Below are 27,604 nucleotides of genomic sequence, written 5' to 3'. Positions count from 1 at the left end.
CGTGGGAGGGGAAGCGTCCTGGAACTCAGCACTCGGACAGGCGGCCCTTAGCGCCCGGGAACCCCCAGCATGGACAGAGCCAGCACAACTGGGTGACGCCGGGAAGGAGGGAGGGGCACGCGGCGAGGTCCCGGCAGCGGGGGGGCGCACCTGGTGAGCTAAGATGTAGATGTTGTGGCCCACGATCCGGGGGGAGGCTGCTCCGTCCTCGCCGTTCTCCTCGTTCTCTCCCTCCTCCGGCTCCTCCTCCCCCTCCCCCTGCAGGTAGGCCTTCTTGATCACCTCCACCTGCAGGGAGGACCCGGGACGCGGCTCCGTCAGGGCCCCGGGGCCTCCATCGGCAGCACCCCCGGGGCGGCCCCCTCCTCGCCGGCTCAGCACCTTCCCATGAGGCGGGGACACGCCTCGGACTTGTCTCCACGCGGCCACAGGCCGTGCCCCCGCTCCCACCGACACCGAAATGCTCGCCTCTGCGCCTGCCCAGACCGGGAGACCCACGTGTGCTCACGCCCTCTCCTCCAGAAGGGACAATGGCTCCCTAAGTGACTCCCACAATCAACACGGCACAGGCGAGGATAGAGCCAGCCTCTCCCCATCTCCCCGTTTCCTCCGGCCAGTTCTCACCGCCCCCCGCCCGCCCCCACCTGTGCCATTTCAGGAAACACAGGAAACCTTTAGGGACAGTGAGGAAGCTGGTTCTTCGACCTCCGTTTCCCACCCCCACAGCCCAGTCTCAGGGACCCTCCCGGCACCCGCTGCGTGCGAGCTCCGAGCTGAGTCCCCTGACGTCTCAGGGAATGTCGGGCGCACACACTGCCCGCTGCCCACGGAGCCGTGTACTCGGGGAAACGGACGCGGAGAGGCCGGGGCTGCCGTATGACCTGGACCCCGTGACCGCGGAACCACACGTGTGGCCTGTCTCAGCTGAGAGCTCGCTTCCCAGAGGGTCCCTGCACCTGCCTCCTGCCCCACCTGCCCGACAGGGGGCATCTCTCCGGGGCCCAGGCCAGCCCGCGGGGCCCAGGCTGTGCCGACACCAGTCCGACAGGTTGCTCACGCTCCCACCTGTTCTCTCTGATACCAAACTGCACAAACGAGCTGCATAGGGTGTGGGGTCCAGAGCACACACGTCCACATACGTGCACACCCCCCACTTGCACACACCCACACCCACACACGTCCTGGACATCAGAGCTTCCCTGCTATGTGGGTTTGTTCCAGAAAGCCTGCGACTCCTCCCGCAGCCCGAAGGGTGTCACTCACCCACAAGGGGGCGACCTGGGCACCGGTGGCACCCTAGCCCTGGCTGTGAGGTCCCCACCAAGACGAGGGGGGGTGCTCTTGGTTCAGGGGAGTGGAAGGGGTCTCTGCAGGCACTTGTCCCCACTCGAGAGTGACAAACTCCCCCCCCCCCCCAGTTGCATAAGCTGTCACATGAGCCAAGGAGGGACACTCCCCGGCCCGAGACGGAAGAGCGTCATTCACAGGAAGACGCGAGGGACCGCAGCCTGGCCAGCGTGCACACGGGCCCCCCGCAGGGAAGCGCTGGTGCCTCAGCCAGGCCGTCGGTCACACTTCATCTCGTGGGAAAAGTCCAGAGAGCCGGTGCTCAGCCACATCCCGTCCGGGGGCCAGTCTCACCGGGCCAGCGCCCGCTCCGAGCTGGAGTCACAGCCCACCGTGAGCACCGCCCTCAGCAGCACCGCCTCCACCAAATGCTCGCGCCCAGGACGCTCCTGTCGCCAGGCCGTCGGCAGCGAGAGGAGCCGCGCATCCGAGCTGGGGACAGGGGCCCGAGGTGGCCGCGAGGAGGGGAGGAGCGAGGAAGCTGCAGTGCCGCACGGTCCCTCTCGTCTTCAGACGGCGGCTGCGAGGTGCTGTCATCCTCCCCCTCGTTGGGACGCGGCCTGAGCTGCGCCCCCACCCCCTGACCTGGTCCCCCCAGGAGCCCCCTCCGCGCCCGGCCCCGGGCCGCTCACCAGCTCCTTGGGCCGCATGTTGTAGAGGATGCGCTCGGCGTTCTCGCTGTCGTGCCTGCTCTCCATGATGGCCAGCAGCAGCTTGGAGGCGTTGTTCTGTGGGAGACAGAGGCGGGCGTGGGCGGCTGCGCGGGGCCCGAGGCTGTGACAGATGCGTCCCCCAGGCAGCGCCGGGCCAGCACGTGAAACAGCACCCGCTCCAGGCGGGCAGCGCCCCCCGTGCCAGACACATCTGCACCGCTGGGTGGGGTCCAAGACACGCATTTGCTTGGGCATCGTTTCTCCCCAGCGTCACCTGGTACATTCTAGCGGAAAGTGGACATTTAAACGTGGTGCCCTCCCAGGGACAGTGGTCAGGGGCGGCTGCAGTCCAGCCCCCGCGCCTCAGGGCGTGTGGGCACAGAGGTGCCGTCAGCCTCGCCGGCCGGGCAAGGGGCACTGCAGGCCATGCCGGAACAGAGGGGCTCCCTGCTGGTGGGTCTGCACGGTCAGCAGTGCTGCTCGTCAGCCGGGCCACCGCCGCCGGCCGAGGGCCTTCTTGGGAAGCGGAGGACGGCAGCTCCGCCTGCAGCCCGTGCCACGCGGGCCCTGCATCTAGTGCAGAAGCACCGCCTCTCACGTCAGCGTCACCATGGTGACCGGGCCACCCGCGGAGGCCACACCCTGGCCCCCGATCCTGGGTGCCTGCCCTGTGCTCGGCCACTTGCCTTCAGCTCCAGCACCAGGTCCATCCGCTTCTTCCCCAGCGGGTTGATGTCGTTCAGGATCAGGGCCGTGATGATGTCGATGCCGTTGGACTCGTGGGTGGCGATGCAGTTCTGAGGAAACACAGGCACACACATGCACACACAGGCACAGCATGCACATGTGCGCACACACGCACGCACGCCACGCCATCGACAAGCAGTGGCTGCTCTCAGGAAGCTAGCAGTTGGTCCAAAAATCTACTTCCCCGAGAGGCCAAGGTCAAAAGGTCAAAGCTGACGGTCCCCCTCTCCTGGGAATGCTGGTGGGCTCAAATCCTGAACCGCCCGTGTCCCCGCGTGACCTCCAGGCTGCCTCCTGCAGGGCCAGGCGCTGGCTCCAGCCGGGCTCGGCCCTCCTGCCACTAAGGAGCCACGTTCTGGGTGCGGCACAGCTTTGAAAACAGGCCCGCCTCCCGGTCTCAGGTTAACTCCCCCTGGAGCGTCTGCCCCCAGTCAGGTCAGAGCGGGGCATTTGAGCGGAGCCAAGCCCCGCCCCGCGAGGGCCAGCCCACACCTGTGACAGGTGAGCCCCCTCCTCACTGCTGGCGGCGGCCTCAAGTCCAACGCCTCCCTGGGCATGCGGGCGGGCGGGCGGGCGGGCGCCCTGTGGCTCCTGAGCGAGTCCTCCCAACAACACCGGGAATGACCGGCCCCCCCACCCCCGCACGGACGCACCTGGTTCTCGTGGCAGGGCCCCTGGCAGTACTCGGTGAGGCTCTCCAGCGTCTGGTTGATGAGTGCCACGTTCCGCTCGTTGATGTAGAGGCCGAGCAGCCCCAGGCCGCCCGTGGTGCTGCCGCAGATGCAGTCCAGGAACTGCAGCGTCTCGCACACCAGGTTGTAGTTGGTCTTGTTGTTCTGGCAGCGGAGGAAGTTCTGCGAGCGGCAGCGGCCAGGCCGCGGGGCACGGGGAGGGGGGGGCGGGAGAAGAGGGAGAAGGTCACTCACCCGCCGTTTTTGTTTTTTAATTTTTTTATTGATTTCAGAGAGGGAGAGAGAGAGAGAAGCATCCATGATGAGAGAGAATCACGGATCGCTGCCTCCTGCACGCCCCGCACTGGGGATCGAGCCCGCAACTCGGGCCTGTGCTCTAACAGGGAATCGAACGGTGGCCTCCTGGTTCCTAGGTCGAGGCTCGACCACTGAGCCCCGCCGGCCGGCTCACCCTGCCGTTCCGACAGAATCGGATGGGTCAGTGCCCTGGACGTAGGAACAGTTATGCAGAGACACACAGCGCCCGGGGAACTGAGGGGTCAGCCCGAGGGTGGTCAGCCGCGGACATGGTCTGTGGCCATGACCATCGACGCGGTGGCCGGCTCCCTAGGGTGACTTCACAGGGGATGCAGCAGGGGAGGGCTCGTCTCCGACCACCCACCTGAGACCCCCGCGGCCTTGCCGAGTCCCTGTTTTCCTCTTTCCACTCCAGCCCACCCGCCCTCTCACCAGGTGCTGAGCTCACAGCATCTGACGTTTCCAGAAAAGATGAAGGTGGGGTCTGAATGCCGAGTGCCCAGAGCCCTGCGGGGACCTGGGGGTCTGTGTGGGCGTCCACTGATAAAGGGGGTGAGTGTGAGTGTGTGTGTGTGTGTGAGTGTGAGTGTGTGTGTATGAGTGTGAGTGTGTGTGTGTGAGTGTGTGAGTGTGAGAGTGTGAGAGTGTGTGAGTGTGTGTGTGAGTGTGTGAGTGTGTGTGTGAGTGTGTGTGTGTGAGTGTGAGAGTGTGTGTGTGAGTGTGTGAGTGTGTGTGTGAGTGTGAGTGTGTGAGTGTGAGTGTGAGTGTGTGTGTGAGTGTGAGAGTGTGTGTGTGTGAGTGAGTGTGTGAGTGTGTGTGTGTGTGTGTGTGTGTGAGTATGAGAGTGTGTGAGTGTGTGTGTGTGTGGAGTGTATGTGCTGGTGAGCGGGTGCCCAGTGCGTTCTGCAGGTAGACTAGTAAGTAGTGTTAGCGAGAGACACTGAAATCCCTCAACACAGTAACGCGAGCCACGTCCAACCGCCTGCTGCAGCGGCCTGTTTCCCTGTTTCGATGAAGAGATTTTTGTCAGAGATTCCATTAATCTCCGCTGAGAGAGAAGCAAACATGAACCACAAGTATCCCTTTGCTCGAAGCTATGAAAGTTCCGTGTGCTTACTGCAGGAAATGGGTGCTACAGAGAGGCACAATCGAGAGATAAGGTGAGTGCAATCGCTGACCCAGTGATCACACTTCCCTCTGGCCACAGGGAAGGACCGGAAGCAACCCGAGTCCCTGCAGCTGGGGAGCAGCTCCAATGTATCCACCTCGCTTAGGGACAAATAGAGACCCGATGCAGGGCCACGTGGGCCGGACGGAAAGACCTCTAGGATATACTTAAGTCAAAACCCGAAGGCAGAGATGAACGTGTACCCAACGCTCCATCCAAACACGCCGGAGGCGGCCTGCAGGCCACAGCCCACGCCCACGACGTTTCTCTGGGTGGAGGGGCAGGAACGGGGAGAGGGACAGTTCCTTCTAACTCAATACTTGCTTTCGTCTGAACCTTTACAGCCAGAATATACTCATGCGCTCATTCCTTGAACAATTAGAATGTCGGTAAAGGCCCGCGTTAAAAGCTGACTCATCATCAAACTCCCCCCCGCCCACCCCCCAAACCCCTGGACCTCAGCGCCTCACGCTCTGCTTCCGAACGAGACCAAACCCGGAGCCACCGTTCAGGCCTCGGGGGTGGGAGGGGGAGTGGGGGGCGGACTACCTGGGGCAGGTGGGCTGTGCTAAGGTGGCTGCTTTCCAAGGGCCCACCCCGTGCCGTCTGCACAGGGCTTACTTCCTGTCCACGCCCTCCGTACCTAAGAACACAGGCGCCACCGCCCACCTGGCTATTTCAGGAGGAGCCGTCCAGCACCTTTTCCTGCCCATCCTCACCCCTTTTGGGCGGACAGGGCTGTTTCCCGGGAGCCAGCAGCACCCGGGGCACCGCCGAGGCTGGTGAGTGCTGTCAGCAGGAGCAGGGGGGCCCCGGGGCCCGCCATGGCCTTCCCAGGAGCCTTTGCTGGTGGGGACACCGCAGGGGAGCGCTCAGGCCCTGCCGGCGGACGGCTTGGGTCCGAGGCCCAGCTCCGCACGCCCGCCCGTGTCCCCGAACTCAGCCCCTCCTCCGGAGAGGAGTGTCACAGCAGAGGCGACACAGCGCCGGGCGTGCTAGGTGCCCCGGGCCACCGCGACCATCCGCACGACAGCAGAAGAGGGAACAAAGGAATTCCGCAATGATCGGTTCAACCGATGCTGCTGAGCACTGACCTGGGCAAATTCCGGACCCCCACTCACTCACGCACTCACCCAGCAAACAGGGCTTTCTAAGCAGCAGGTTTTGTAAGTCTGGTATGTTCTCCACCCATCCATCCGGCCACCCAGCCACCCACGTGCCTCCTGTGCACCTATTAGCCGCACACAGGCAGGTCCCAGATACACACACTGAACTCTGCAGAGAGCAAGGGCGAGGGACACTCCCTGTCCCAGGGGAGATGGTGGGGAGACAGACAGAACCATGTCACCACCCAGACACAGAACCCTCCCAGCAAGGACCCTGGCTGGGGGCAGGAGCTGAATGTCCGGCGTGCCATGCGGCCATGTCCCTGGGCCTCACCTGCCCCCAGGCCTTTCCACCCCGGCCTCCCCACCCCAGACGTCCCCTGCAGGGCCCAGGCCTCACCCGCCCCTGGGCCCCAGCCCCAGCCTCACCTGCAGGTCCCGGTTGTGGTTCTCGCACAGCAGCTGCAGGAAGCGCAGGATGGGCTGCATGATGGTGATGACCGCGCTCATCTCCAGCTCGTCCTTGGGTTTGTCGGCCGCGGCCTGCGCGCCCTCCCCGGACTGGTAGTGGTCGTCGGGGTCGGCCTCTCTCCGGAAAGCGGTGAAGGCCTTCCTGGTGGCGGCCGAGGCCTCCAGGAGCTGGTCGCGGGCCTCCTCCGTGATCTGCGTCGAGGGCTCTTTGGCTGCGAGGCAAACGGGATCCCATCAGCGCTGCACACGCCCAGGACGCCCAGGACGCAGCCCTCAGACCCCCGGGTCCTCACGGCGGCCAAACCCTCCAAGGAGCCCGCCTTCTCTCGCCCCCAGGAAGGATGGGAACGGAGCCGGGCGTGCCGGCCCGCTCGTGCTCCGACCTCATCCACGCTTGCGCGTGTGAGAGGACGGCCTGACTACAGGCTGTCAGGCTCCGGATCTAGGCCTCCGCCTCAGTTTCCTCATCTGTAAAATGGGGACAATTTTACCCATTCTACAGGGTTGACTGGGCTTCTGACAAATGACACATGTGAAGGACTGAACGGTGCCTGGTCCCAGGAGCACTCAGGGGACGGAGCCGTCCTTTTCCTCTCTCTCCCCGTTCTAGACCAGCGGTGATCACGGGGTGACCTTGCCCTCATCCCAGCAGAGGGACAGTTTGCAGCATCGAGAGACATTGCGGTTGGGGGTGGGGTGGGCTGCCGGCATCTGCGCCGGGGCCACATCCGCCGATGAACATCCCGCAACGCACGGCGCCGCCCGACAGCAACAAGCCCCCAGAGGCCGATGTCTGTGGCTGCGAACCCAGTCGTGACCCGAAAAGCAAGGCCCGAGGGGCTCGCTAACCTGCTCACGGCCATCGGCTCAACACCGGGGTCCCCCCTCTCCCAGGTGTTACTTTCCTTTAACTGAGGGGATGGACAAAATGCTTCCGAAACACGCAGGTAACTCAGAAAACAAGGGGGAGTCGCCTGCGAGAGATGGTGCGCTCGGTCCTAAAGGTGCATTTTCCTCAACTGTCCTCCACCTTCCCGAACGTGAAATGGAAAGTTACAGAAAGGGCTTATTAATGGGTTTCCCGCCAATAAAACCTGGAGTCTGACCCAGAAGAACGTCTGTGGGTTTGTCACACAAGAAGAGCCTCCCAAAGCGGCAGGAATTCCGCTCGGGTCACGTGGGAAGAACTACGTCGTCGCTGGATTCGCCTTCTGCTTCTGAAAGCCCAGCCCGCGTACGGCCTGGAGTCTCGAAGCCGCGAGAGGACAGGGAAGGAGGGCCGTCCTCGAGCTGCACAGACCGGCTGGCGGAGAGCTGCGGGGAGGCGGGGGGCTGGGGGATGGGGGGCATTTACCTTTCTTCCGGGAAGGGGCGTCCCGGTCCGTCTCCTCGTCTTTCTTTTTATTTCCCAAGTCGCTCGTGTTCACCGTCACCGTGGCCTTGATTTCCTGCTGGGCCACCTTCATGCGGTCGTAGAAGACCTTGAAGAATCTCTCCGACTTCTTGTCTTCCGTCAGCCGGCAGAAGAAGGAGTGCTGCCGAGGGAAACCCGCACATTCTCAACACCGAGACGGCCGTTAGCGAATCCCACTCGAGACACCAGAACCTCACGGAGATCCGCGCCAGCCACGCGACCTCCACGTGGTCCGAGCGGGACCGAGGCTAAACACTGCTCGGTGCTCTCTGGCTGTCCAGATCCTCGGCCCGAGGTTTTCTGCAGAGCCGGGTGTCTTTGCTGGAGTGGTCACGTGGGAGAGGGGACCACGCTAAGTAAGGTGTGGTGGGCAGATCTCAGCCAACTGTGAACAGCCCCCTGCACACAACACGGAACCACGCCATTAACAGGGGAAATATAGGGTGTCCCAAAATTCACGCAAGAAGTAATTTTGATAGAAAACACAAGTTTATAATTAAAAATTGTAAATTTTTAATTGATTCATAAAGTACACAGTCTAGGGTTATGTATGGAATAGCACATCGGGTAAATGGCCTCCACGGCTTTGCTGGCACATACACAAAGCCGAGGTCTTCATTGGTCTTCATTGTCCCTGCTCCTGGGCCATCATTGGTACTTGGTAATGCTTATCAAATTGAAGGGATTGACATCAAAGGGCAACAGATATTAGAATCTGATTCAATAAACCAAGTAAAATTAGGCTTTTATATTTTGTTGTTGTTAATGCTCACGCAAAATTCAAATCCTGCGTGAATTTTGAGACACCCTATAAAAGGTATTTGTGTGAGTGTTAATCCTCACCCGAGGATATTTCTCCAATGATTTTGAGAGTGTGTGTGTGTGGGGGGGGGGGGGGGGGAGAGAAACATTGCTTGGTTGCCTCCTGCATGTGCCTGACCCTGGGCTGGGGATCCAGCCTGCACCCAAGGTACGTGCCCTTGATTGGAATTGAACTTGCAACCCTTTGATCCTTGTGCCGACGCTCCAACCACTGAGCCAAACCGGCCAGGGCTAACATCTATTTTTGGTGATTACTGCAGGGCCAGTCACTGGTTTAAGGACTTCCATGTGCCCCTCCTCTTTGCACAGCCCTGTGGGCACATGCAGACAAGTAAGACGTGCTACCTGTCCCTGTAGGCTGCCTCCATACCAGGTCAGGGTGACATGTCCCCAAGTAAGACAGACACGGGTGAATCAACAGTCCCAGCAGCTCCACAGAGATGTATTCTTGGCCTGGGGTTGGGGGGGGCGGGGTGATGAGGGTGACGCTGTTCCTCCCCCTCCACCCAGGGTGACAGAGCTGGCGAGGGTGACGCTGGGGGGAGTGGCCCTGGAACCCTCAGGGAAGACGGGCGCCCAGGGCAGGCCTGGGAGGACAGGTGAGGGTGTGGGGACAGAGACGTTCAACATCAGGGGCCACTTCCTCCCGGATTCGCGTGTTTGCGTTTGGACCTGCCGCAAGCCACGGCGCAACTGTTCCTACAAAAGCACAGCACGGTGGGTGCCTCGGCTCCACTCACGCGTGTTCGCTTGCGCCTTACCCCTTTGCAAACACCGCACTGTTGTGAGCTATTTACATAGAAACACAATCCGGCCGCTTCCCGGAGAACAAAGCAGAGCTCCCAGCCGCACGCTTGCTCTCCCCGTGGGGGCTCCGCCAGCTCCACACCCTCCCTTGGGAGGGAGGTGCTTCCCACGGAAGGGGCCCTGGCTTGCAATCCCAGGAAAAACAGCATCTCCAGGCTCTCGAAGCCCCCCAACGCCTCTGCCTCCCCCCCCATTTGCCTGACCCCGCAGCCCCCGCGGTCCTAGCGGCCGACATGCCACATGCTCCTTGGCACATGCCCGTCCCACCTGCCACAGGCACGTCCTGACCTCTGCCCCCCTCGCTGCCTCCTTCATCTTCTTGTTCCCCACACACAACCCAGGATCCGTCCCTCCTTGGGCTCCCTGGTCCTGCCTCTGCCCCCCACCCGCTCCCGGTGCCGCTGCACAGCCACAGAGAAAGAGCTCGACAGGTATAACCACCTGTCAAATCGGACCACACTGTGCCCACACACTCGAGGCACATTGCTGTCCGGGATGACGTCACGACCAAAGGGGCAGAGGCAAACCTCCTGCTCTGCTCCAGGAGCTGGGAGCTACGGCCCAGGAGCGCAGAGCCGCCACCTGCGCCAGGACAGGGGACACGGGCCTTCTCAGCGAGCCCCCCGCCCGCCCCATGAGCCCCGAGGGAGTGGCGTGGGGGTGCGGGGAGCACGTCCCCGAGACGGCCCCTCGGGCATCGCGGGCCATGAAGAGCGAGACGAACACACACACAGGAGGGAAAGGCCGGGGTTCTTTTCCTGGGGACGGAATGCAGACGTGCAAATAAAAGCCTCCGTGGAAAAACAACACAAACAAACTGCAACACACCCACTCGACCGTAAAATCCAAAGGAAAATAAGGACGCCCTGGCCGGCCGGGGGCAAGGACACGCTGACGGACAGCCAGCCGGTGGCCCGGCGGGCACCTTCCCGATGGAGAACCCCGCCGCCCGCATCCTCTGCTCAGCCCGGCCGCCTGGACCCCGAGGGCCCCGCTCTGGGCCATTGCTCTCCCATCCCTGCAGCTCCTCCCCCTTCTGGCTGGCAGGGAGCCCTCGGCCGCAGAGAGCATGGGGGCCTGACAGTGGCGGGGGTGGGGGGCGTGCAGATAGGCGCCCGTGGATGGGCGGCGGGTGCGGGTGGGACTTCGCAGTGTCCCCTGTGGATGTGCCGCTCGGTGAACTGTGACGGCTTTGGTGTCAGTCACGGTCCTCAAGCCGGTGAAGCCCGAGCCAACCTGGTGCCTCTGGAAGCACTGACTCGGGGCTGGCAGGGGCCGTGGTCACCTGCTCCAGCCTCCCACCCGAGGACACACCTGCTGGGCCCAGCCATCCCCCCCCCCCCCCAGCTGCCACACTAGGACCACGCTGGCCGCCTCCAGCTCCCAGCACACAGGCCCATGCCAACCCCTCCGCCCTCCACCCTCCACCCTCCACACAGCCGCCTCCTCCCACGGTGAGGGCTCAGCTTGAATGGCACCTCCCCGGGGAGCCCTCCTGACCTTCCTACGCGGGGTCCCCATCCCCTCCTCCCAATTTGCTGTTTATTTCATGGGTAACGGGTTTAGCATCCATCTCGCCGGCCAGACCGTAAGCTCCTGGAGGGCAGGGCCCACATGGGTCCCACCCCCGACAGCATCGCAGCCAATTCACGGGCGCCTGGCCCCCCAGCAGGGGCTCAGCAAAGACCTGCTGGCTGAATGGACGCCAGGAGCCCTGAAGGAATTCCCCAAACCTCAGCCGCCTCCCCCGGCAGCTGGGGTGTAACTCTAGCCCAGGGTCCCGCCTGACACTCCGCCTGCCTGGGAGCTCAGAGGACGCAGGAGCGTGGGCACAGGCTCCCTCTGAGGTGGCAGAGCGCCCAGCTGGCTGTGCCCACCCGTCAGGGTCCGAGGCCAGGCTCTGAGCCGGTGCCCAGGTGCCTGCGACGCCCCCAGGCCGGGACTGGAGCGGCTGGCAGTTACTAGTGGGAACATGGTCTCACTGTGACGCGCTGGCAGCGTCCCCAGGGAAAGTCCCCCAGTTCCTCAGGGGGCGAGAGAAGCCACGGCTCGTCTGGAACCGGGCCTTTAAGCAGGTGTCTCGCGCAGTGAAGGGGAAGTCGGAGCCTGCAATCGCCCCACAGGCTTCTGCTTGAAGACCTGCACAGCCCCTGGCACGGCAGGCGTGGGGTCTGGGATGTGCGTGTGGTTTTTTAAAAGCCCATCCTCGCGGAACGACTGTTTCTTTTCTAAGAACATGTCCTTGTCACCTCCCTCCTCGAGGGCTTGTGCGGGGCGGGGTGCGGCCAGGGCACGGCCGTCCGGCCCTCGGGCTGCCACGGCGATTCCCGGAAGGGCAGTTCCAGTTCCTGCTGAGAACTGGACGGAGCAGCCACTTCTTCAAAAACCCAGGCCGAGCCACTCCAACCTGCAGCCCTCAGGTGACACCGCTGCCCAGCGCCGGGAGCTCTGCCTGGGGGCGCACACCCCCCTCGTCGGCGTGGGGCTCCAGCTCCTCCTGGGCTAGACGAGCCACCCCTACCCCCACGCAGGGCACAGGCGCCAGGGCGGTGCATGGGGGCACAAGAGCACTTTTCTTTCTTTTTTAAAAATACATTTTTATTGATTTCAGAGAGGAAAGGAGAGGGAGAGAGGGAGAGAGAGAGAGAAACATCAAGGATGAGAGAGAATCATGGATCGGCTGCCTCCTGCGCACCCCCTACTAGGGATCGAGCCCACAACCCGGGCATGTGCCCTGACCAGGAATCAAACTGTGACCTCCTGGTTCATAGGTCGACGCTCACCCACTGAGCCACGCTGGCTGGCACTTTTCTGGGGCACAGCCATCGTGGGCCCCACTGGCAACGGGATCCACCTGCTGTGGGCGCTGCGTGGAGAGGAGTCCGTGTCTGGGGGGGAAGGTTAGAGACTCCCAGGAAGTGATGGAGGCTGGGAGGGGAGGCCGGGAAGGTACACCTTCGCCCAAACTCCTCCAATGTCCCGGAGCCACACAACACAGGCTCTTCGAGGGGAGGGAGGGACGTCACTGCTTCCGGTGACAGGTCCAAGAACCCAGAGTAGGTGTGAGGAACAAGGACGCTCACAGATTCAGAGAGAAGAGAAGGGGAAGGAAGGAGCCGGGAAGGGGGTGAGCTCGCTAGAGGCGCCATGGCAACGGGCCGTCCACCTACCCCGGCCGCCCACCCGCAGCCGGATTCTTCGCTGACGTCCCTGAGCACAAGCTGGCTCCTACCAGCGCAGGAAGGTGAGCGGAGCGCGAGCTCATTAAGTCCCTCCGGCGTCGCCCGCTCGCCCGCCCGCCCGCCTGCTGCCGACACCGAGCAGGGAGATATAAATAGAAGTTATGTAACGGCTCTTTGTTGACGCCTGTGCCTACCCCAGACGCACATGACCTTGTTTTCCTCCGAGGCGCTTCCCCGGCCGCATCTGAGGGTGTGAAGTGCAGGGTGCAGGCTCCTGAGCCAAGGGCACCCGGCACTCAGGGTGACAGCCGTCGGGAACCCTCAGGGTCAAGTCCTCCTCGGGTCTAAAATAACCTACTCTCGCCCTCACCGCTGGGTTGGCTGAATGGATAGAGCCTCAGCCTGTAGACTGAAGGGGTCCCAGGTTCGATTCCCGGTCAGGGCACACGCCTGGGTTGCGGGCTCAATCCCCAGTGTGGGGCGTGCGGGAGGCAGCCAATCCATGATTCTCTCATCACTGAAGTTTCTACCTCTCTCTCCCTCTCCCTTCCTCTCTGAAATCAATAAAAACATATTAAAAAATACATCACAGCAGCTAAACCAGACTCTGCTGGGTCAAAACAGCTCAGAGCACGACCCCAGCGTGGGATGCCGTGACCTCCTCCCGCTGTGGGGCTCCCTCTCTCACCGGGTGGGTGGCCAACACAGCAACGCACACACCCAGCGGGACCAGAGCCCGTGGAGCCCCGTCCGGTCAGTCTCCTTGGCGCCCCAGCCTCTCTGGACTGAGCCCCGCCAGCCCGTGCCTCGGCCTCTCCTACTCGTCCTCTCCATGGGACCCTGCGGATCCATCGGCGGGGCCATTGCATCATGCGCCGGAGGCACCGTTGCCAGGTAACCAGGGTGGAAATCTACTCGGAAAGCTGTCGGAGACAGTGTACAGCCTCCGCTCGGCAGCTGACACCGAGGGGGCGTGAACACACCCTGTTCCCTCAGCGCTCCGGCTTCGGGGTGAAAACAAACCCAAACGGGTGCTTCCTCTTGTAAACACAAGACAGGCGTACAACACACACACACGCGCGCGCACGCATGCACGCACACACACATGCACACACGCACACACACGCAACACATGCCCACACATGCACGCGCACACATGCACCCACATGCACACACGCGTGCACACATGTGCGCGTGCACACATGTGCGCGTGCGCACACACACACACACACCCTCCCGGAAACGGTGCAGGGGTTTGCAATGCAGATTCTGGAAAACTCAGCGATGCGTGACCCAGCAGGAGCCCTTCTGTGTCAGGGACAAGGTCACCTCTGAGCAGAGGAAGCTACTCCTGAAAAGTCCATAGAATCGGAGGAAAACCCATCCGTTACATGAAAGGGAACGTGCTTCCGTGGGGCTACTTACGTCTACGTTTAAAATTCACCGGACACCCAGGCGGCAAGCCCTCCTGCTCCTCCCAATGAGACAGGCATGCCCGCAGCACCCGCAGAGCCAGGGGGAGTGGGCACCAGGCGGCTGAAGCAAGGCCAGTGCCCGAGGGCCACCATGGTCTGGGGCCAGCTGTCTGTCACTTGGAGTGGCAGTACGGCCGGCAGGCGGAGCCGAGACCTGTCACCTCCCCCTCAGGGGAGCCACTCAGGGCCCGGGTTCCTGAGGATGGTCAAATGGCTTCTGAGTGCTGAGTCTCCGCCTCAAAACCCAATTTAGACCAATAATCGTAAAAGACCCTTGTCCAACGATACGCCGGCTTCCTGGGGCCGGAGGGGAAGGGGACGGGGCACTGGCCCAAGGAATTATCTGGACAAAAAGAAAGGAGCCCTGGCGGTGGCCCAGTTGGCCGAGTGCCACCCCGCCCACCGCCGGGTGGGGGTTCATCCCCGGAGACCCCTGGTCAGGGCACACACCAGGTTGTGGGTTTGATCCCTGGTCAGGGTGTGAATGGAAGGCAATGGATCAATGTTTCTCTCTCACATCGATGTTTCCCTCTTTCTCTCCCCGTCTTTCTTTAAAATAAAGAAATCCATGGGAAACACATCCTCGCATGAGGATTAAGGAAAAAGAAAGAGGGAGGGAAGGAAGGAGAGAGGCGGTCGGGAGCACTGGGAGCCGGAGAGAGACCGCCGTGCGCAGAGGGCCCGTCCGTCACCAGCCCTGCGTCTCAGACCCGTGTCCCGGACGTGGGGGGATCGCGTGTGAACAGAGAACCAGCGCCCCCAGCCCGCTGGGCCACAGCCACCACACGGACGCAAAACTGCAGACGTCAGACTTTTGGCAGAACCCCATCTAGTAAAATGCAGCCCTCTCTTACATAATGACGTTTTATTAATACAAGACACCACCCCATCTTAAGGTCTGTGACCTCGACGCTGCACGAGGCACTTCTGTGAGCCCCGTGTCCGCGTCCCGGGACCCGTGAGGTGGGCGGGCACCGCAGCAGGAGCCAGGCCAGAGGGCAGGGGCTGTGCCTGAGGAGGGACGGGGCGGAGGCCGGGCTCGAACCCGGGCCTCCCTCCCTGCACAAAACCAGCCCCCGTTTCTGCAGCGTCTGCGGGCTGGGCACGTTGCCCACGTGACTGGTTCACGCCCTGGACCCTGCGGGAAGGAGGGCGGTGCTCCCCACCCTCGTTTTAGGGGCGAGGACTGAACGGCAGGCTGTCCGAGGCAGCACGGTCGCCCGGCTGGCGGGGCGCAGCTGGGATCCAACGCAGGTGTTTCCAGCCCGGAGGCCACGCCCCTCCCCGGGGCATCGCCTCCCTTCCAGGCTGCCTCCCCTCCAGCCTGGGCCCGACCCCAGGCCACCAGCTCAGTCCTGTGCAGACCCTCAGGCCTCAGCCTTGGGCAGAGCAGCCCCTGGGGGCGGGGGTGGCGCTGGGGCCGGGCCACCTGCCTCCCTCGCTCCCCTGCCAGCGGCTCCAGCTCCCACGCGGGTCTGACTCCGCCGCTGGCTGCGCTCGGCGCGTTCCCACACGGATGAGACCCGAGGTCAGAAAACACCACGCAGGCCTGACTCATCCCCGACCGCCCTGCCAGAAACAACACCCTTTTACGTAACCCGCTCCCACTCCAGCCTTCCCTCCTCCGGGGCGGGGCGGGGGGGGGGCAAGGGGGGGCTGTCACAGGCTGGTCTTCCTCCCGAGGGCTCTCAGCTGCCAGAAAAGGGAAGCCCAGAGGCCCTTCTGCCCACGGGGTCCCGGGCAGGCCTGCCCCTCCCCCGCCCGGGGTGCCTTCTGCAGGGGTGGGCGATGTCCGTCTCACGTGGGCCCTCAGTCAAAGTCCTAGGCCGACCTGCAGACCAGGCGTGTGGAGCGAGGGCCAGTGGTCGCCCCCCTCCCCGCCTCTCCCCAGGGAGCCCGAGTGCCTGACGGAGCACCCGCACCTTTGCCAAGTCGAGCTGCGTACGTGCTGCTCAGACAGCCCTGCTGGGTGTGTCTGGAGGCCAGACTTGGCCCGGGACGGCCGTGGGCAGCCATCTGACACGGAGCAGGCTCTGGCTCCTGCAGCCGGAAGCCATCAGTCCAGAACAGCTCGTCTCGAGTCCCCGGCCGTGCTGTGAGGGTCTCTGTGGTCACCTCAGCACACACATCCCCAAGAGCTGTACTCCTGAGAGAAACCCCAACTCTCAAGTGCCCAGCGTGCACGGACCCTCCCCTGCCCCACGGACAGTCTGGCCCCGCAGGGAAGAGGGGGGAGGGGCCTCTGCAGGCGCTGGGGGCGGACGTGGGGAGGGAGGGACCAGGCGAGGGCTCAGGCGGGTATGTGGATACGCGAGTGCCGGCCGGGCGGCTCCCCGAGCCCTGTCTGTGCCAAACGGTAATTCAGAAGCAAATGTTATTTGGTAGCTTCCCACTTGCTGCCAAACACGGCACAGGAAGGGAAGATTTCTTCTGGGGGCGGCGGGAGGGGGTGGCACCCCAGTGGGAGAAACAGCACAGGAGGCTCTAAGCCACCCCTGGGCACCCGAGGGCGCTGGGCCAGCTCCTTGGTCAGAGCAGAGGGCTCTGCATGGAGGGGAGCCGCTTGGAGGCCCCAGGGGGGAGGGACTTGGAGGCAACACAGGATGTACCACCTCAGAGGAGGCAGGGCGGGGACAGAGGATGCTGGAAGATTTGGGGACACTGTCCCCAGGAGGCCCCATGCCAATTCGGTGTCTAGGCATTTCCAAGTTTCAGGGGATGAGGTGACGGAGGACAGGTTTCAGGAGAAGGCGCCCAGCAGGGCTGCACGTCTTAGCTTTGGGTTCCTATTCACTGCGCCCTCTGGGGTCCGGGCAGTGACGTCCAGAACAGAAGGCCAGGGCCCCCGCGAGCCCCTCCTCGGACAGGGCTGGATTCTCCCACACCATCCAAACAGGGAGGACAGCCCCTTCCCCCCCCCCCCCCCCCCCCCCCCGGCATCTGCAGCACCGGCGGAGGCCTGCTGACCCAGCCGGCTTTCCTGGGTAGCTCAAAGCGGCCTGCTTTCCTCGAAGTTTCCAGGTGAAAGGCGGAGAGAGGTCTGGTCCGCAGCAACCGCGGTGTCTGAGATGTAAACGTGAACTCCAAGGGGCTCGCACGGTCTGGGCTCCCTTTGGGTCCTGGGGACGGGACCCTCTGCGATCGCAGGTGAAACTGCATCTACTTTAGACAAACGTTTGCGGGGTCTCCACCCTGCCCCCGGCCCGGGGCGTCTGCCCGGTGCACGCGCAGCATCTCACCCACGTGCGAACGGAACTCACGTTTGGGAACCAAGTCTGAGTTCTGACTGAATGACCGCAAAGGTGTCCGAGTTCGCTTTTCAGGACGACAGCGCGTCCCGCTCCCAGACGAGCGTCTGAGACGCGGATGTGGGGAAGCCCGCTGACTGCGGCGGAGTGCCCGCCGAGCGTGGCCGCGGAGCAGGAAGTGAGGCTGGCACTGCCAGCTGGTCCTTCACGACTGTGACCGGCTTCTCCGAACGAGGCCAGCAGGACGGAGCTTTCACTCGGCCCCGGGGCTGCGGGAGCCTGTCCTTGACTGGCCTCGGCCGGCCGGGCTCCGCGTCATTTTCTCGGGAGAGAGACGAGCCCGGAGCCAAGAGGACCCAACGCCAACGCGAGGCCAGAACACATTTTCCTGGAAGCACAGGTCTAGGGAGGTGATGGGTCAGGGTTAGCTTCTCCCCTCCGAGCCGCGGGTCGCAGGAGGGGGAGGGAGCGCGTCCTCGGCGCCAGGCCCCTCGTGGTCCTGGCCCTGGCAGGGCGCCCAGGCCTGCCCACCGATGCGCACACGCTCCCTGGAGAGGAAACGCACCCCTCCCCGGGGGCTGCGCGCTGGAGCTCAGCCGTGGCATTTCATCTGGAGTCTGAGTGTATGAGTAATAAATGTGTGAAAACATGAAACTAATATTCATAATTACTTTACAAGATAAAGAACTTGAAGGAAAAACAGCTTCTGTGTGCGGTGCCACCCCGGCAGGGTACACTGTGAAGTGCTGCACCACGCCAGCCAGCGCCAGCCCTCGCCCCCGCCAGCGCCCGCCCCGCCAGCCCGCCCCACGTGTCCCGGTCCCTTCACATGGCTGCTTGGCCAGACTCCTCGAGGCCTGGAGAGCCAGCGGGGCCTCCCACCTCTCATCCGCCGCATCTGATCGCCGACCCTCACATCCACCATCGGCCCCGGCACGGCCTCGCGCAGGGAGGGCTGGTCTCTGTTCTCGCTACCCTGTCCCTCCCCCGTCCCCCAGGTTCTGGGTCTTTTCCGCCCCATGTTCTCACTGGGGTGCACCGTGGGTGCCGTGAAGCACCCCAGTGGGAACCGGGCTCTGAGGAGCTGGCACAGTCTATTCTCCTTGGTCACCGTGTGATGGGACCCGCGACCGTGATGGAAACTGTGCGTCTAGGAGCCCACTCTGCCCAGGTCGGCAGCTCCCTCTGCACATGCTCAGCGTGTCATCCGTTTGCGAACGGAACTCCTGTTCTGGAACCAGTCTGAGTGCCGACAGCGACCACAGCAAAGTGTCGGAGTTCCTCTCCCAGGACGACCCTGCTCCAAGACCAGCTGTTGCTCACACGCGAGTCTCCACACCACGGGGGTATGTGGCTCCCAGCACTGGTGCTCCTGGGCTCGGCGGGGAGGACAAGCCGGCAGCCACGCCCACCAACGGCAGCCACACACAAGCCCATGGCCACGCCCAAGGCCACACCACGGCCACGCCCGAGGCCACCCGCCTCCCTACCTGGATGGTGGTGTTGCCTCCTTCCAGAAGGGCAATGGCCAGGAGGATGCTCTCGTGGAACACGCGGTCGCTGGACGCGTTCATGATGAGGTCGATGACCAGGTTGGAGGCCCCCTCCTTGTCCAGGTGGCACTGGACCTCGGCCAGGCTCATCTCGCCGCGGCTAATGGAGCTGGACCCGGAGCCGCCCCCTGGGAAGAGGGAACATGGTTCTTACCGACACATCGGAGCAGCGGACGGCCGCTGGGCATCACGCTGTGCCAACACTTCACGGTCCACACGTCGATGGTTTCCCCTCAGCCGTTCTAATACCCGGAGCTGCCGAGCACAGAGGTGAAGTCGCTTGTCCGCGGACGCCCACCTGTCGTTGCAGAGATGGCACCTGGACCCGGCAGGTGAGGCGCAGAGGGCAGGGCTTTTGCAGCCCAGACGTAGCAGGCAATGGCTCGGGCAGAACCACGAAGCCCTGCTTTGAGTTTAAGAGGCGGACCAAGCTCAAACCCTCCTTAGAACACTCCTGAGAACGCACAGCCCATCGCGACCCCCTCAGCCCTCTTTCCAACACACCCATCCTGGCCCAAGCTCACCCTCTCACAAAACCGATCCGTTCACTCATTCATTCATTCATTCACTTGGCAACGATGTACTGAGTGCTTGATGTGGAGCCAGGAGCTGGGGGCGGGGTGGGAGCAAAACCAATGAAGCTCCCGTCCTTGGGGACCTTCCGAGGCTCACGCCTTCAGGGAGCAGGGCCTGCGTTTGGAAAGTGTCTGTTTGAGAACTTTCCTTGCACTGTCAGTGGCAAAAACGGAGACGCTGTCCGTGGTAAAACGGCCCATCAATTTCAGAAAGAACGATTCAGATGCCATTTCCTCCTGCTCTGGCCGCCAAGACCTTCGTCTCTTGTGCAGGCGGCTGCTCGTCTCCGCCCTGCGCTTCTAGGAGGCAGACTCTGTCCCTGACGCCCCGCCTCCCCCGGGGCCTCCCCAGGGCGCCCCCTATTGTGGAAAGGCCTCCCCATGGAGGGTAACGAGAAACTGTTTTGAGATGTTGTGGGAGGAAACTGTGCTTGAGGACGGCTGGGAACTTCCGGGTGAAAAGCTCAGGACCCGTGTGGGGAGGACGGGCCGGCTCCACCGAGCGCTGGGCCGTGAACTGAGCAGACCCGCCACGGGGCTTGATCTGGGGGGAACCCAGGTCCCTCCCAGAAGCTGCTGGGAAAATGTCTGGGTCCCTCAGAGAGAGGCCCCCCCCAAGAATCGCTACTTGACAGGGACTTGGGCCGCCCACATCTGTGCTCCGAGCCCCGAGCTCCTGGCCCCCCAAAGCCAGACCAACACCCATAGCTGAGCTCAGGGTTTATGCAACGTTCCTTTGCCTGGAGCTGAGCCGCCCGCGCTGGGGAGCACTGAAGGATCTGTGCTGGTTTCTGCACACGGGTTTTGGGGGTCCACTCCCGTAAAGGCTCGGGAAGGCAGAGGGCACGGGCATTCGAATTAGATACACCGGGTTCAAGCCACACACCCGTCACCGACCACTCCCATTCCCTCTGCCCAGCGGGACATGACCGTACCTGCCCCGTGCGGGCAACCTGGAGGAGAATACCAGGTACGGGATGCAGAACGCCCGGGAGCCCTTGGCGCTAAGTCGCCGGGCAAGACGTGGGGGCTTCGCTGTCCTCAGGGCAAACGGCACCGTCATTTTAGGGGAAAACATGCGTCCTCATGACCACAAGAAAACATGCCATAAAATCAAGTTCCCCGTCATTCAAACGTCACCGAGGGCGCCCCCTCGTGGGAGAGCAGGTCAATGTTCTGAGACGCCCGTTTGAGGGCAGGTCAAAGACAATGACAAGCTGCTCAGAGATCCACTCGCACCCCGAAGTCGCCGGTCAGCGTGTCCCCGCCAGGCGGCCCGCGGTGCCCCAGGCCGCTCGCACGCACGGCCGCCAGCACGCCACAGCCTACCTCCGCCCCCGGGCTTGCTGGGTCCTCCGGGCGACAGCGGGCCGTTGCCGAAGCTGGTGAGGCTCTCTCTTCTTCCCGAAGGTCTGACGTTGCCATAGTAACGGTTGACCAAAATTTGCCTGAGCGCCTCACCCTGAATTCAAACAGGATAACGAAATCAGCTTCTGGATTTAATGCGTAACCGAGCGACTCACCGGCAACACGCGCAGGGGGGCTGGGGTGAGACTGGCACGGTTTCGCTCGGCGAGCAGATAAATGATTAATGACAGCATTGGGCAACTCCGCGGCTAGCTCCTTCAGTCGTTTCTCAGGAAACCAGAGCATAAAGAAAGGAGCAATCTAGAATATTCACTCGCTGAGGCCCGCCCCCCCCCCCCCAATAAACAGAACATGCATCTTGAAGGGCAGTGAGCGCTAACAAACATTAACCCAAAAGCCCCTGGGGGTCAGCCAATCAGACACAATGGAGATACTGCAGGTCACCGTCCACAGAGGATCTAACCCTGGGCTCAGGGCTCCCTCCCAAGACCCCAGGGAAACAGGACGGCATCGAGTCAGAGTCGACGGAATAACAGGCTGAACGCGAGCCTTTCTCACAGAAACCGTCCCTGGGCCAAGCGGTGACGGAAAGCTACGCAACAGGCAATAAGTGAGTGGCCGACACCAGACGTCCGTCAAAAAGAAGCATCACGGAAGAGATGACATCAAGGCGGGGGGGGGGGGGCGCGAACGGGGAGGGGTGTGACCAGAGCGGGCACGCGCCGAGCTGTCGAAGCTGATCCGAAAGAAGGTCTATCACTCCTCTGATGTCTCTCACATACACCGGGACGTTCCCATAACAAACAATCATTAATGTCAACAGCAAAGGACGCTGGGAGAGGGCCATCTCGCTTAGCGACACCAGACCGCCTCCCAGTCTGGACGTTTCTAAAGGCCAAAGGCTGCGCGGATGGATTGCCGAGACTCCTTCCAAGGACAGAGCAAGGGGTGGGGCGTCCCCGGGGACCTCAGCGGGCAGGTGGGGAGTCCAGCGGAGGGAGGGAGGTGCTGACACACAGCAGGTCGCTCCCAGTTCCACCAAGACCTGCAGCTGTAACCTGACTCAGCAGGACTTAAAGGATTTGCGAACAAGCTCCCAGAATAGGTCTGGAGGTGTTTGCAAAATGAGATGGGGGCGGAGTGAGGGTGGGGGGAGCTGACAGGAGAGGGGTTCCCCTGAGGTGGGTAGGCCAGGGGCCCCGGGTAAGGTCCCAGGGGGCTTCTCCTTTGTCCCTGCAAGATGCTGGTCAAAGATTCCGGGACAACGGGAGGGGTGCCCAGGAGAGAAAGGGGGCGGAAGCGGGAAGGGGGCACAATTGCTTTTTAAATGAAAGTTCAGGGAATAAAAACAAGCCTGATTTTCCTCTCTCCCTTCCACCCACAGATGCCTCTCACTGTAGCCGCTTTCATGCGCTGACGAAACTCATTTCCTACCCAACCAACGGCAAATTCAAAGTTCCGAGAGCGCTCCCCAGGGAGGCCTCCGCGCTGGTCCCAGGCCTAAAGGAACTGCCGTTGATGCAACGTGTCTCAGTGGCTTCGAAAGCCACGTGTGGTGTAAAGATTCAGTCGGCCGGTGTCCAGGCCTCCGGGGCCTGCGTGAACCCGGAGCCACTCCGCCACTGAGCGCGCTGACTCAAGAGGATGGCACTGGGATGGCCAAGGCCACGGAGCCGGACACAGGGAGGGCAGAGGCTGCTGCCATGATGACCCTGACGGGAGGCGAAATGCGTTCCGTCTGCGACCTGGGGACGCCCCTACGGGACACAGACCCGGAGCTCCCACTTGAGGGAGGGAGGGCAGCAGAGCAGCCCAGCCTCTAACTGGATCCCGGGGCCCCGTCTGAGAGGTGATGGCTGGGCTGGAACGGGGGTCGCAGGCAGGGCCGCCCCACCCACTCCCCGGAGGCCCGCGGCACAGGTCAGACTTTCTGCTCCGGGTGGTGCCGTGGTCAGTGGTGAGACCGAGGTCAGTGTGGCCCGAAGGAAGCGGAGGCAGAAAGAGAACGCGCGCCCGAGGGCCAGACCCAAGTCACGCAGGGACCTGCGGTCACAGGGGCCTCCCCTCGCCACGCTGCCCTTCCTTCCGCAGAGAAACCCTCGCAGTTACCATAGCAACTGGGGCACGAACCCGGACACTTTTCCCCATAAGATAATGTGACACGTGCTCATCATGGGAAAAAGCCCACCTAGGCACAGCCCACCCCCCAAACGCTTATTTCCCTCCTCCTCATGGGAGGCCTTGGGATCGAATTTTCTCCCCTTCTCTCCGTAAATAAACAAATGAACAAACAAGCTGCATAGAAACCGGAGGACACGTGGGATTTGTTTTTGAAAAGCCAAGTGAGATGCGTCCCTTTTCTGAAAGGAAAAGGACGGAGGCTTTGAGGTAGAAGGGGACAGAGGAAGGAAGGGGGTGGCATGACCGGAGGCCGTGCGAGTCCTAGTGTGGAAACGCGGGTTCGAGGAGAAGCCGGTGGGGACCCACGGGGACAAAGGAGATCTGCTGAGCAAAGCTGCCTGTCCCCGGGACACGCCGACTCCCCAGCACGAAGCCGTCCTGGTCGCCCGCCCAGGACCCTGGCGGAGGAGGCAGAACAATGGCCGCCCGCTGACGTCCCCTCTTCAGCTGTGAGGTTCGCCACGCGACCCGACCCGGTGACTGACGGTGAAGGAAGAGGAAAGAATGCTAGTCTCCCCAGCAGTTCACACCTGCCGCGTGCAAACTCCGGTAAGAAGCTCCGCACATCATTGCATAAGACGGAGAGAAGGGGGGCATGCCCTTCACCCCGAGAGTGTCCTGTGAAAACAGTGACGTGGGCCGGGAAGCCAAGCTGCCCCCGCAGCCAGGCTCAGACGAGCTCCGCGTCTGTCACCGAAACCCGTGGCTAAGGAGCTGGGTGGAGAACGAAGCCCGAAGGGGTCAGTTCCAGGTGGGGGGAGGGGGGAGGGAGTGGCGGTGACCTTCGGCTTCTCAGGTGCCAGCCACTGAAAACCCTGTGCTTCAGGCAAGACCCGGGTCTCGCATGAGCGGTGGGCCTTTCCCACCTGCGCCAGCACGCGGCTGAGAATCACCTCCTCTTCCTTCGCCCGTTGTCCACAAAACCACCGAGGCATCTCCGCTTGCAAGGCGACACCAGCGAACACCAGTGAACGTCCCTCATCACGGCCCTGCTGAGCGTGTGGTGGGCACAGTCCACAGACTGCCCAGAGGGATGGAGACGATCACGCCCATTCCACAGAAGCGAAACTGAGGCCCAGGCAGGGGAACGGCTGGCCCAGATCCCAGTCAGCGCCTGCAGGGAGCACCCACCCCTTGGCCCGGCAACCCCTCTCCTGGAGCCTCGCCCACCTGGAGATAACACTCACTCGTCGTTCCCGTCACAGGGAAACAATGACAAGCCACGTGAGAATTCGTGGAACTTTAGGCAGCTGCCGACTTTCTAAGACTCTCAGAGAAAATGCTCCGCTGGAGGATGATGTGCACAAAAGCAGGGCCCGAAAGCCGTGCCGGAATCACCCCGGAGGCGGTGGGAGTGCCTGCTGGGCCCCCGCACCCGGGCAGGGAGGACACAGCTCCTCCCGGCCCTCTGCAGCTGGCAGGGCCACCAGAACACTTCTGTCTTAACGATAAACTCTCCACAATGACCATCAGTTACTCACAGGGAAAGGGATGCACAGACTGCAGCCACGTAGAAGCCGCCGCAGAAAGGAGAGCGGACCTGGACAGCTGACAGGGTCCCTGTCGGGGGCCCGGGTGGGTGCGGGGGAGCCTCACATGGAAGTGGCTGTGATGGGGCCTGACCGAGTCCTGCTTCAACAACGCCCACCGGAAACACGGCCTCTACGTCGCCGTGTGGCTGAGGGAGCCCCCGACCCCCAGGACCCCTACGTACCCGTTTATGGTCCTCCAGCTGCCTCAGGGGCGGACCCGGCTCGGCCTCCTGCTAAACACGCAGAAATCCCGTCTTAGGTGCAGGCGGGAGCCGCGGGGTCTTGGGCATCGGCCCCCAGCCCCGGGCACCCGGGGGCTCCCAGAGCCCAGAGGTACACAGAGGACACTCTCCCCCGATGGGCATGAGCGCCCGGCAGGCGGGACAGCGCCTCGCCCGGCACCCGCCCTGCCACGTGGAAAACGAGCGACACACGGATGTTTGGCCAACACTTTTTTTTGCAAAGCTGATGAAATGAAGTTCTACGTTATGTATCTGTGCATGACGCAAACGCAACCGGCAGGTCCCGCCGCTCAGACATGCACCCGCGCATGGCGCATGCATGAGAACATCCACGGGACACGCCAGCAGACACGGACACGGAGCGTGGCTCTCCCCGGCCCACCAGCGCCCGCATTTTCATCGACGGCGAGCAAGAGCCGATGACACTACGAGACGCTGCTGGTTAGGAAGCGGCATGTGGCCCCCCACTCCCGCTCTCACTTGGGGTTTCGGGAGGTTTCCTGGCAGCAGATTGGGAGCCTGGACCACATGCCCCCCAAGCTCCTCTGTGGCTCTCGGAGCCCTGAGTCCAGCCCCTCCCTTAGCGAGTGTGGTCGGCGCCAGGGCCGAGAGCACCCGAGACCTGGCTCTACGCGCAGCCCCTTCAGGCCCAGACTCGGGGTGCGCATCCTCCCTGCCCGGGACCCAGAGCCTGTTTCATGGCCGGACAGGGCTGCGTCCCAGGTCCCAAGGGAGCAGTGCTGGGTGCGGGCCTTCGGGCCTCCCCCGTCCCTGCAGCGGCCTCGGGTGTAGCCCCAGCCCCTGGGACCTTTTCCTACCCCGAGAGCCACCCCAGATCCCAGCCAGGCCATAGACTGTCCCCCCCACACTCCCGCTCCTGTCCGGACAGACACACACGTCTCCATGACAACACAGACACTCAGGACAACAGAGGGGCCCCCGTGCTGCCAGCCCGCAGACACGGGGCGGGGAGGGGCGCACACACCTCTGTGGAGCTCTCGGGGTCCGGGGCCTGCGGCAGCTGGTCAGGGAGGAGAGAGCAGGTTAGTGAGGGCACGCGCCGGGCCAGAGAGACACCGGGCCACAGAGACGCCGGGCCACAGAGACGCCGGGCCACAGAGACACGGGGCCACAGAGACACGGGGCCACAGAGACACCGGGCCACAGAGACACGGGGCCACAGAGACACCGGGCCACAGAGACACGGGGCCACAGAGACACGGGGCCACAGAGACATGGGGCCACAGAGACACCAGGCCACAGAGACACGGGGCCACAGAGACACGGGGCCACAGAGACACCAGGCCACAGAGACACGGGGCCACAGAGACACCGGGCCACAGAGACATGGGGCCACAGAGACACGGGGCCACAGAGACACGGGGCCACAGAGACACCGAGAGGACACTGAAGGGCACGCACAGTGGCAAGGTCACAGCGAGGGGCCTGTGCCCACCAGGGGGCGCCGTTGAGGGGAGACCCTCTCCCTGTTACAGGGCCCTGATCCTGCTGCCCTGGGCGTCCCGGCCTGAGACCCTGAGATGGGAAGCGTGTAAAACAGGGAAAGAAACAAAGCAGAGTCCCACCACCAGAAGGAAACGTCTTAGTGGCTCAGGGCGGAGCGTCGGCCTAAGAACAGGTCACAGTTCCATTCCCGGTCGGGGCACAGGCCCGGGTTGTGGGCTCGATCCCCAGTCAGGGGCATGCAGGACGCAGCTGATCCCTGATTCTCGCCATCATTATTGATGTTTCTATCGCTCTCTCCCTTTCTCTCTTAAGTTAATTAAAACATTATATATTTATTTTAGAAAAGGTTCGTCCACAGAGAGGAAGACAGTGCACACCACAGGGGCTTGGGCAGGAGGCAGGTGGTGCTGATAGAAGGAGCTCGGGAAGCCCCCCCAGGGCCTGGCGTGGTCACCCCCACTCTCTGATGGGGCCTCCCCTGGGTGCAGGCATGTCCATGTCCTGTCCGCACCCCTGTGCCTGTCTCAGAGGCTGAGGACCGGCTCCCCTGCGACATCTCTGGGGAGAAAGGCTGCTGTGGGCAGGGCTACCCCCAGCGGCCCCTCAGAACCCCCTGAACTCGGGTCCTGGCCCCACTCCTGCAGACCATGCTGACACCCCCTCCATTTCAGTCTTTCTAAACTGAGAGAGAGAGAGAGAGGGAGGGAGAGAGAGAGAGGAGAGGGTGCCCCAGGGAAACCTGGGTCCTGGAGAAGGTGGGTGGGGCCAAAAGGAGGCAGGGCTGGAGGAAAGGCCACGCCCCTGTGAAGGCAGAGCTGGCAGCTGGGCCAGGAGCTGATGCCCCATGGGATGCTGGGCCCCACCAGGGCTCTTGAACCAGGCAGGTGGGGCCCTGCAAAGAGGCCAGGGCTCAGGCTGTGAGGGAGGGACCTTGGTCTCCTTCGAGGTGCTCCAGCGACAGGGCACCTCTGGGGCCGGGGCAGGGGTTGGAAGCTGGGCACCAGCTGTGAGACTCGGGGCTGTCAGTGCAGCTCAACCACCCATTTGGTGGTCGACCCCAAGGTGCGAAAAAATGTTTTTATTGATTTCAGAGAGGAAGGGAAAGGGAGAGGGAGATAGAAACATCCATGATGAGAGAGGATCATTGACTGGCTGCCTCTTGCTCGCCCCACACTGGGGATCCAGTCCACGACCCTGGCATGTGCCCTTGATGGGAATCGAACCTGGGACCCTTCAGTCCGCAGGCGGACGCTCTAC

General features: G+C 62.8%; 1 protein-coding gene across 1 annotated transcript in view; it reads right to left on the bottom strand.

The window, feature by feature from the left end:
* Positions 1-27,604, bottom strand: part of ITPR1 (inositol 1,4,5-trisphosphate receptor type 1) — a 168,963-nt gene that overhangs the window by 24,208 nt on the left and 117,151 nt on the right. Inside the window, exons 41-50 of the mRNA XM_081106286.1 lie at positions 25,866-25,901; positions 24,821-24,868; positions 20,887-21,019; positions 18,920-19,110; positions 7,836-8,016; positions 6,440-6,693; positions 3,401-3,601; positions 2,687-2,797; positions 1,980-2,075; positions 151-288 (exon numbers count right to left, since the gene is read on the bottom strand). Coding sequence (XP_080962412.1) covers positions 151-288; positions 1,980-2,075; positions 2,687-2,797; positions 3,401-3,601; positions 6,440-6,693; positions 7,836-8,016; positions 18,920-19,110; positions 20,887-21,019; positions 24,821-24,868; positions 25,866-25,901 — 1,389 coding nt within the window. The remainder of the gene's footprint in view (positions 1-150; positions 289-1,979; positions 2,076-2,686; positions 2,798-3,400; positions 3,602-6,439; positions 6,694-7,835; positions 8,017-18,919; positions 19,111-20,886; positions 21,020-24,820; positions 24,869-25,865; positions 25,902-27,604) is intronic.

Source organism: Myotis nattereri (genome assembly GCF_964212035.1).
Source record: "Myotis nattereri genome assembly, chromosome: 14".
Taxonomy (NCBI): domain Eukaryota; kingdom Metazoa; phylum Chordata; class Mammalia; order Chiroptera; family Vespertilionidae; genus Myotis; species Myotis nattereri.
This window is presented reverse-complemented; position numbering and strand designations above follow the sequence as displayed.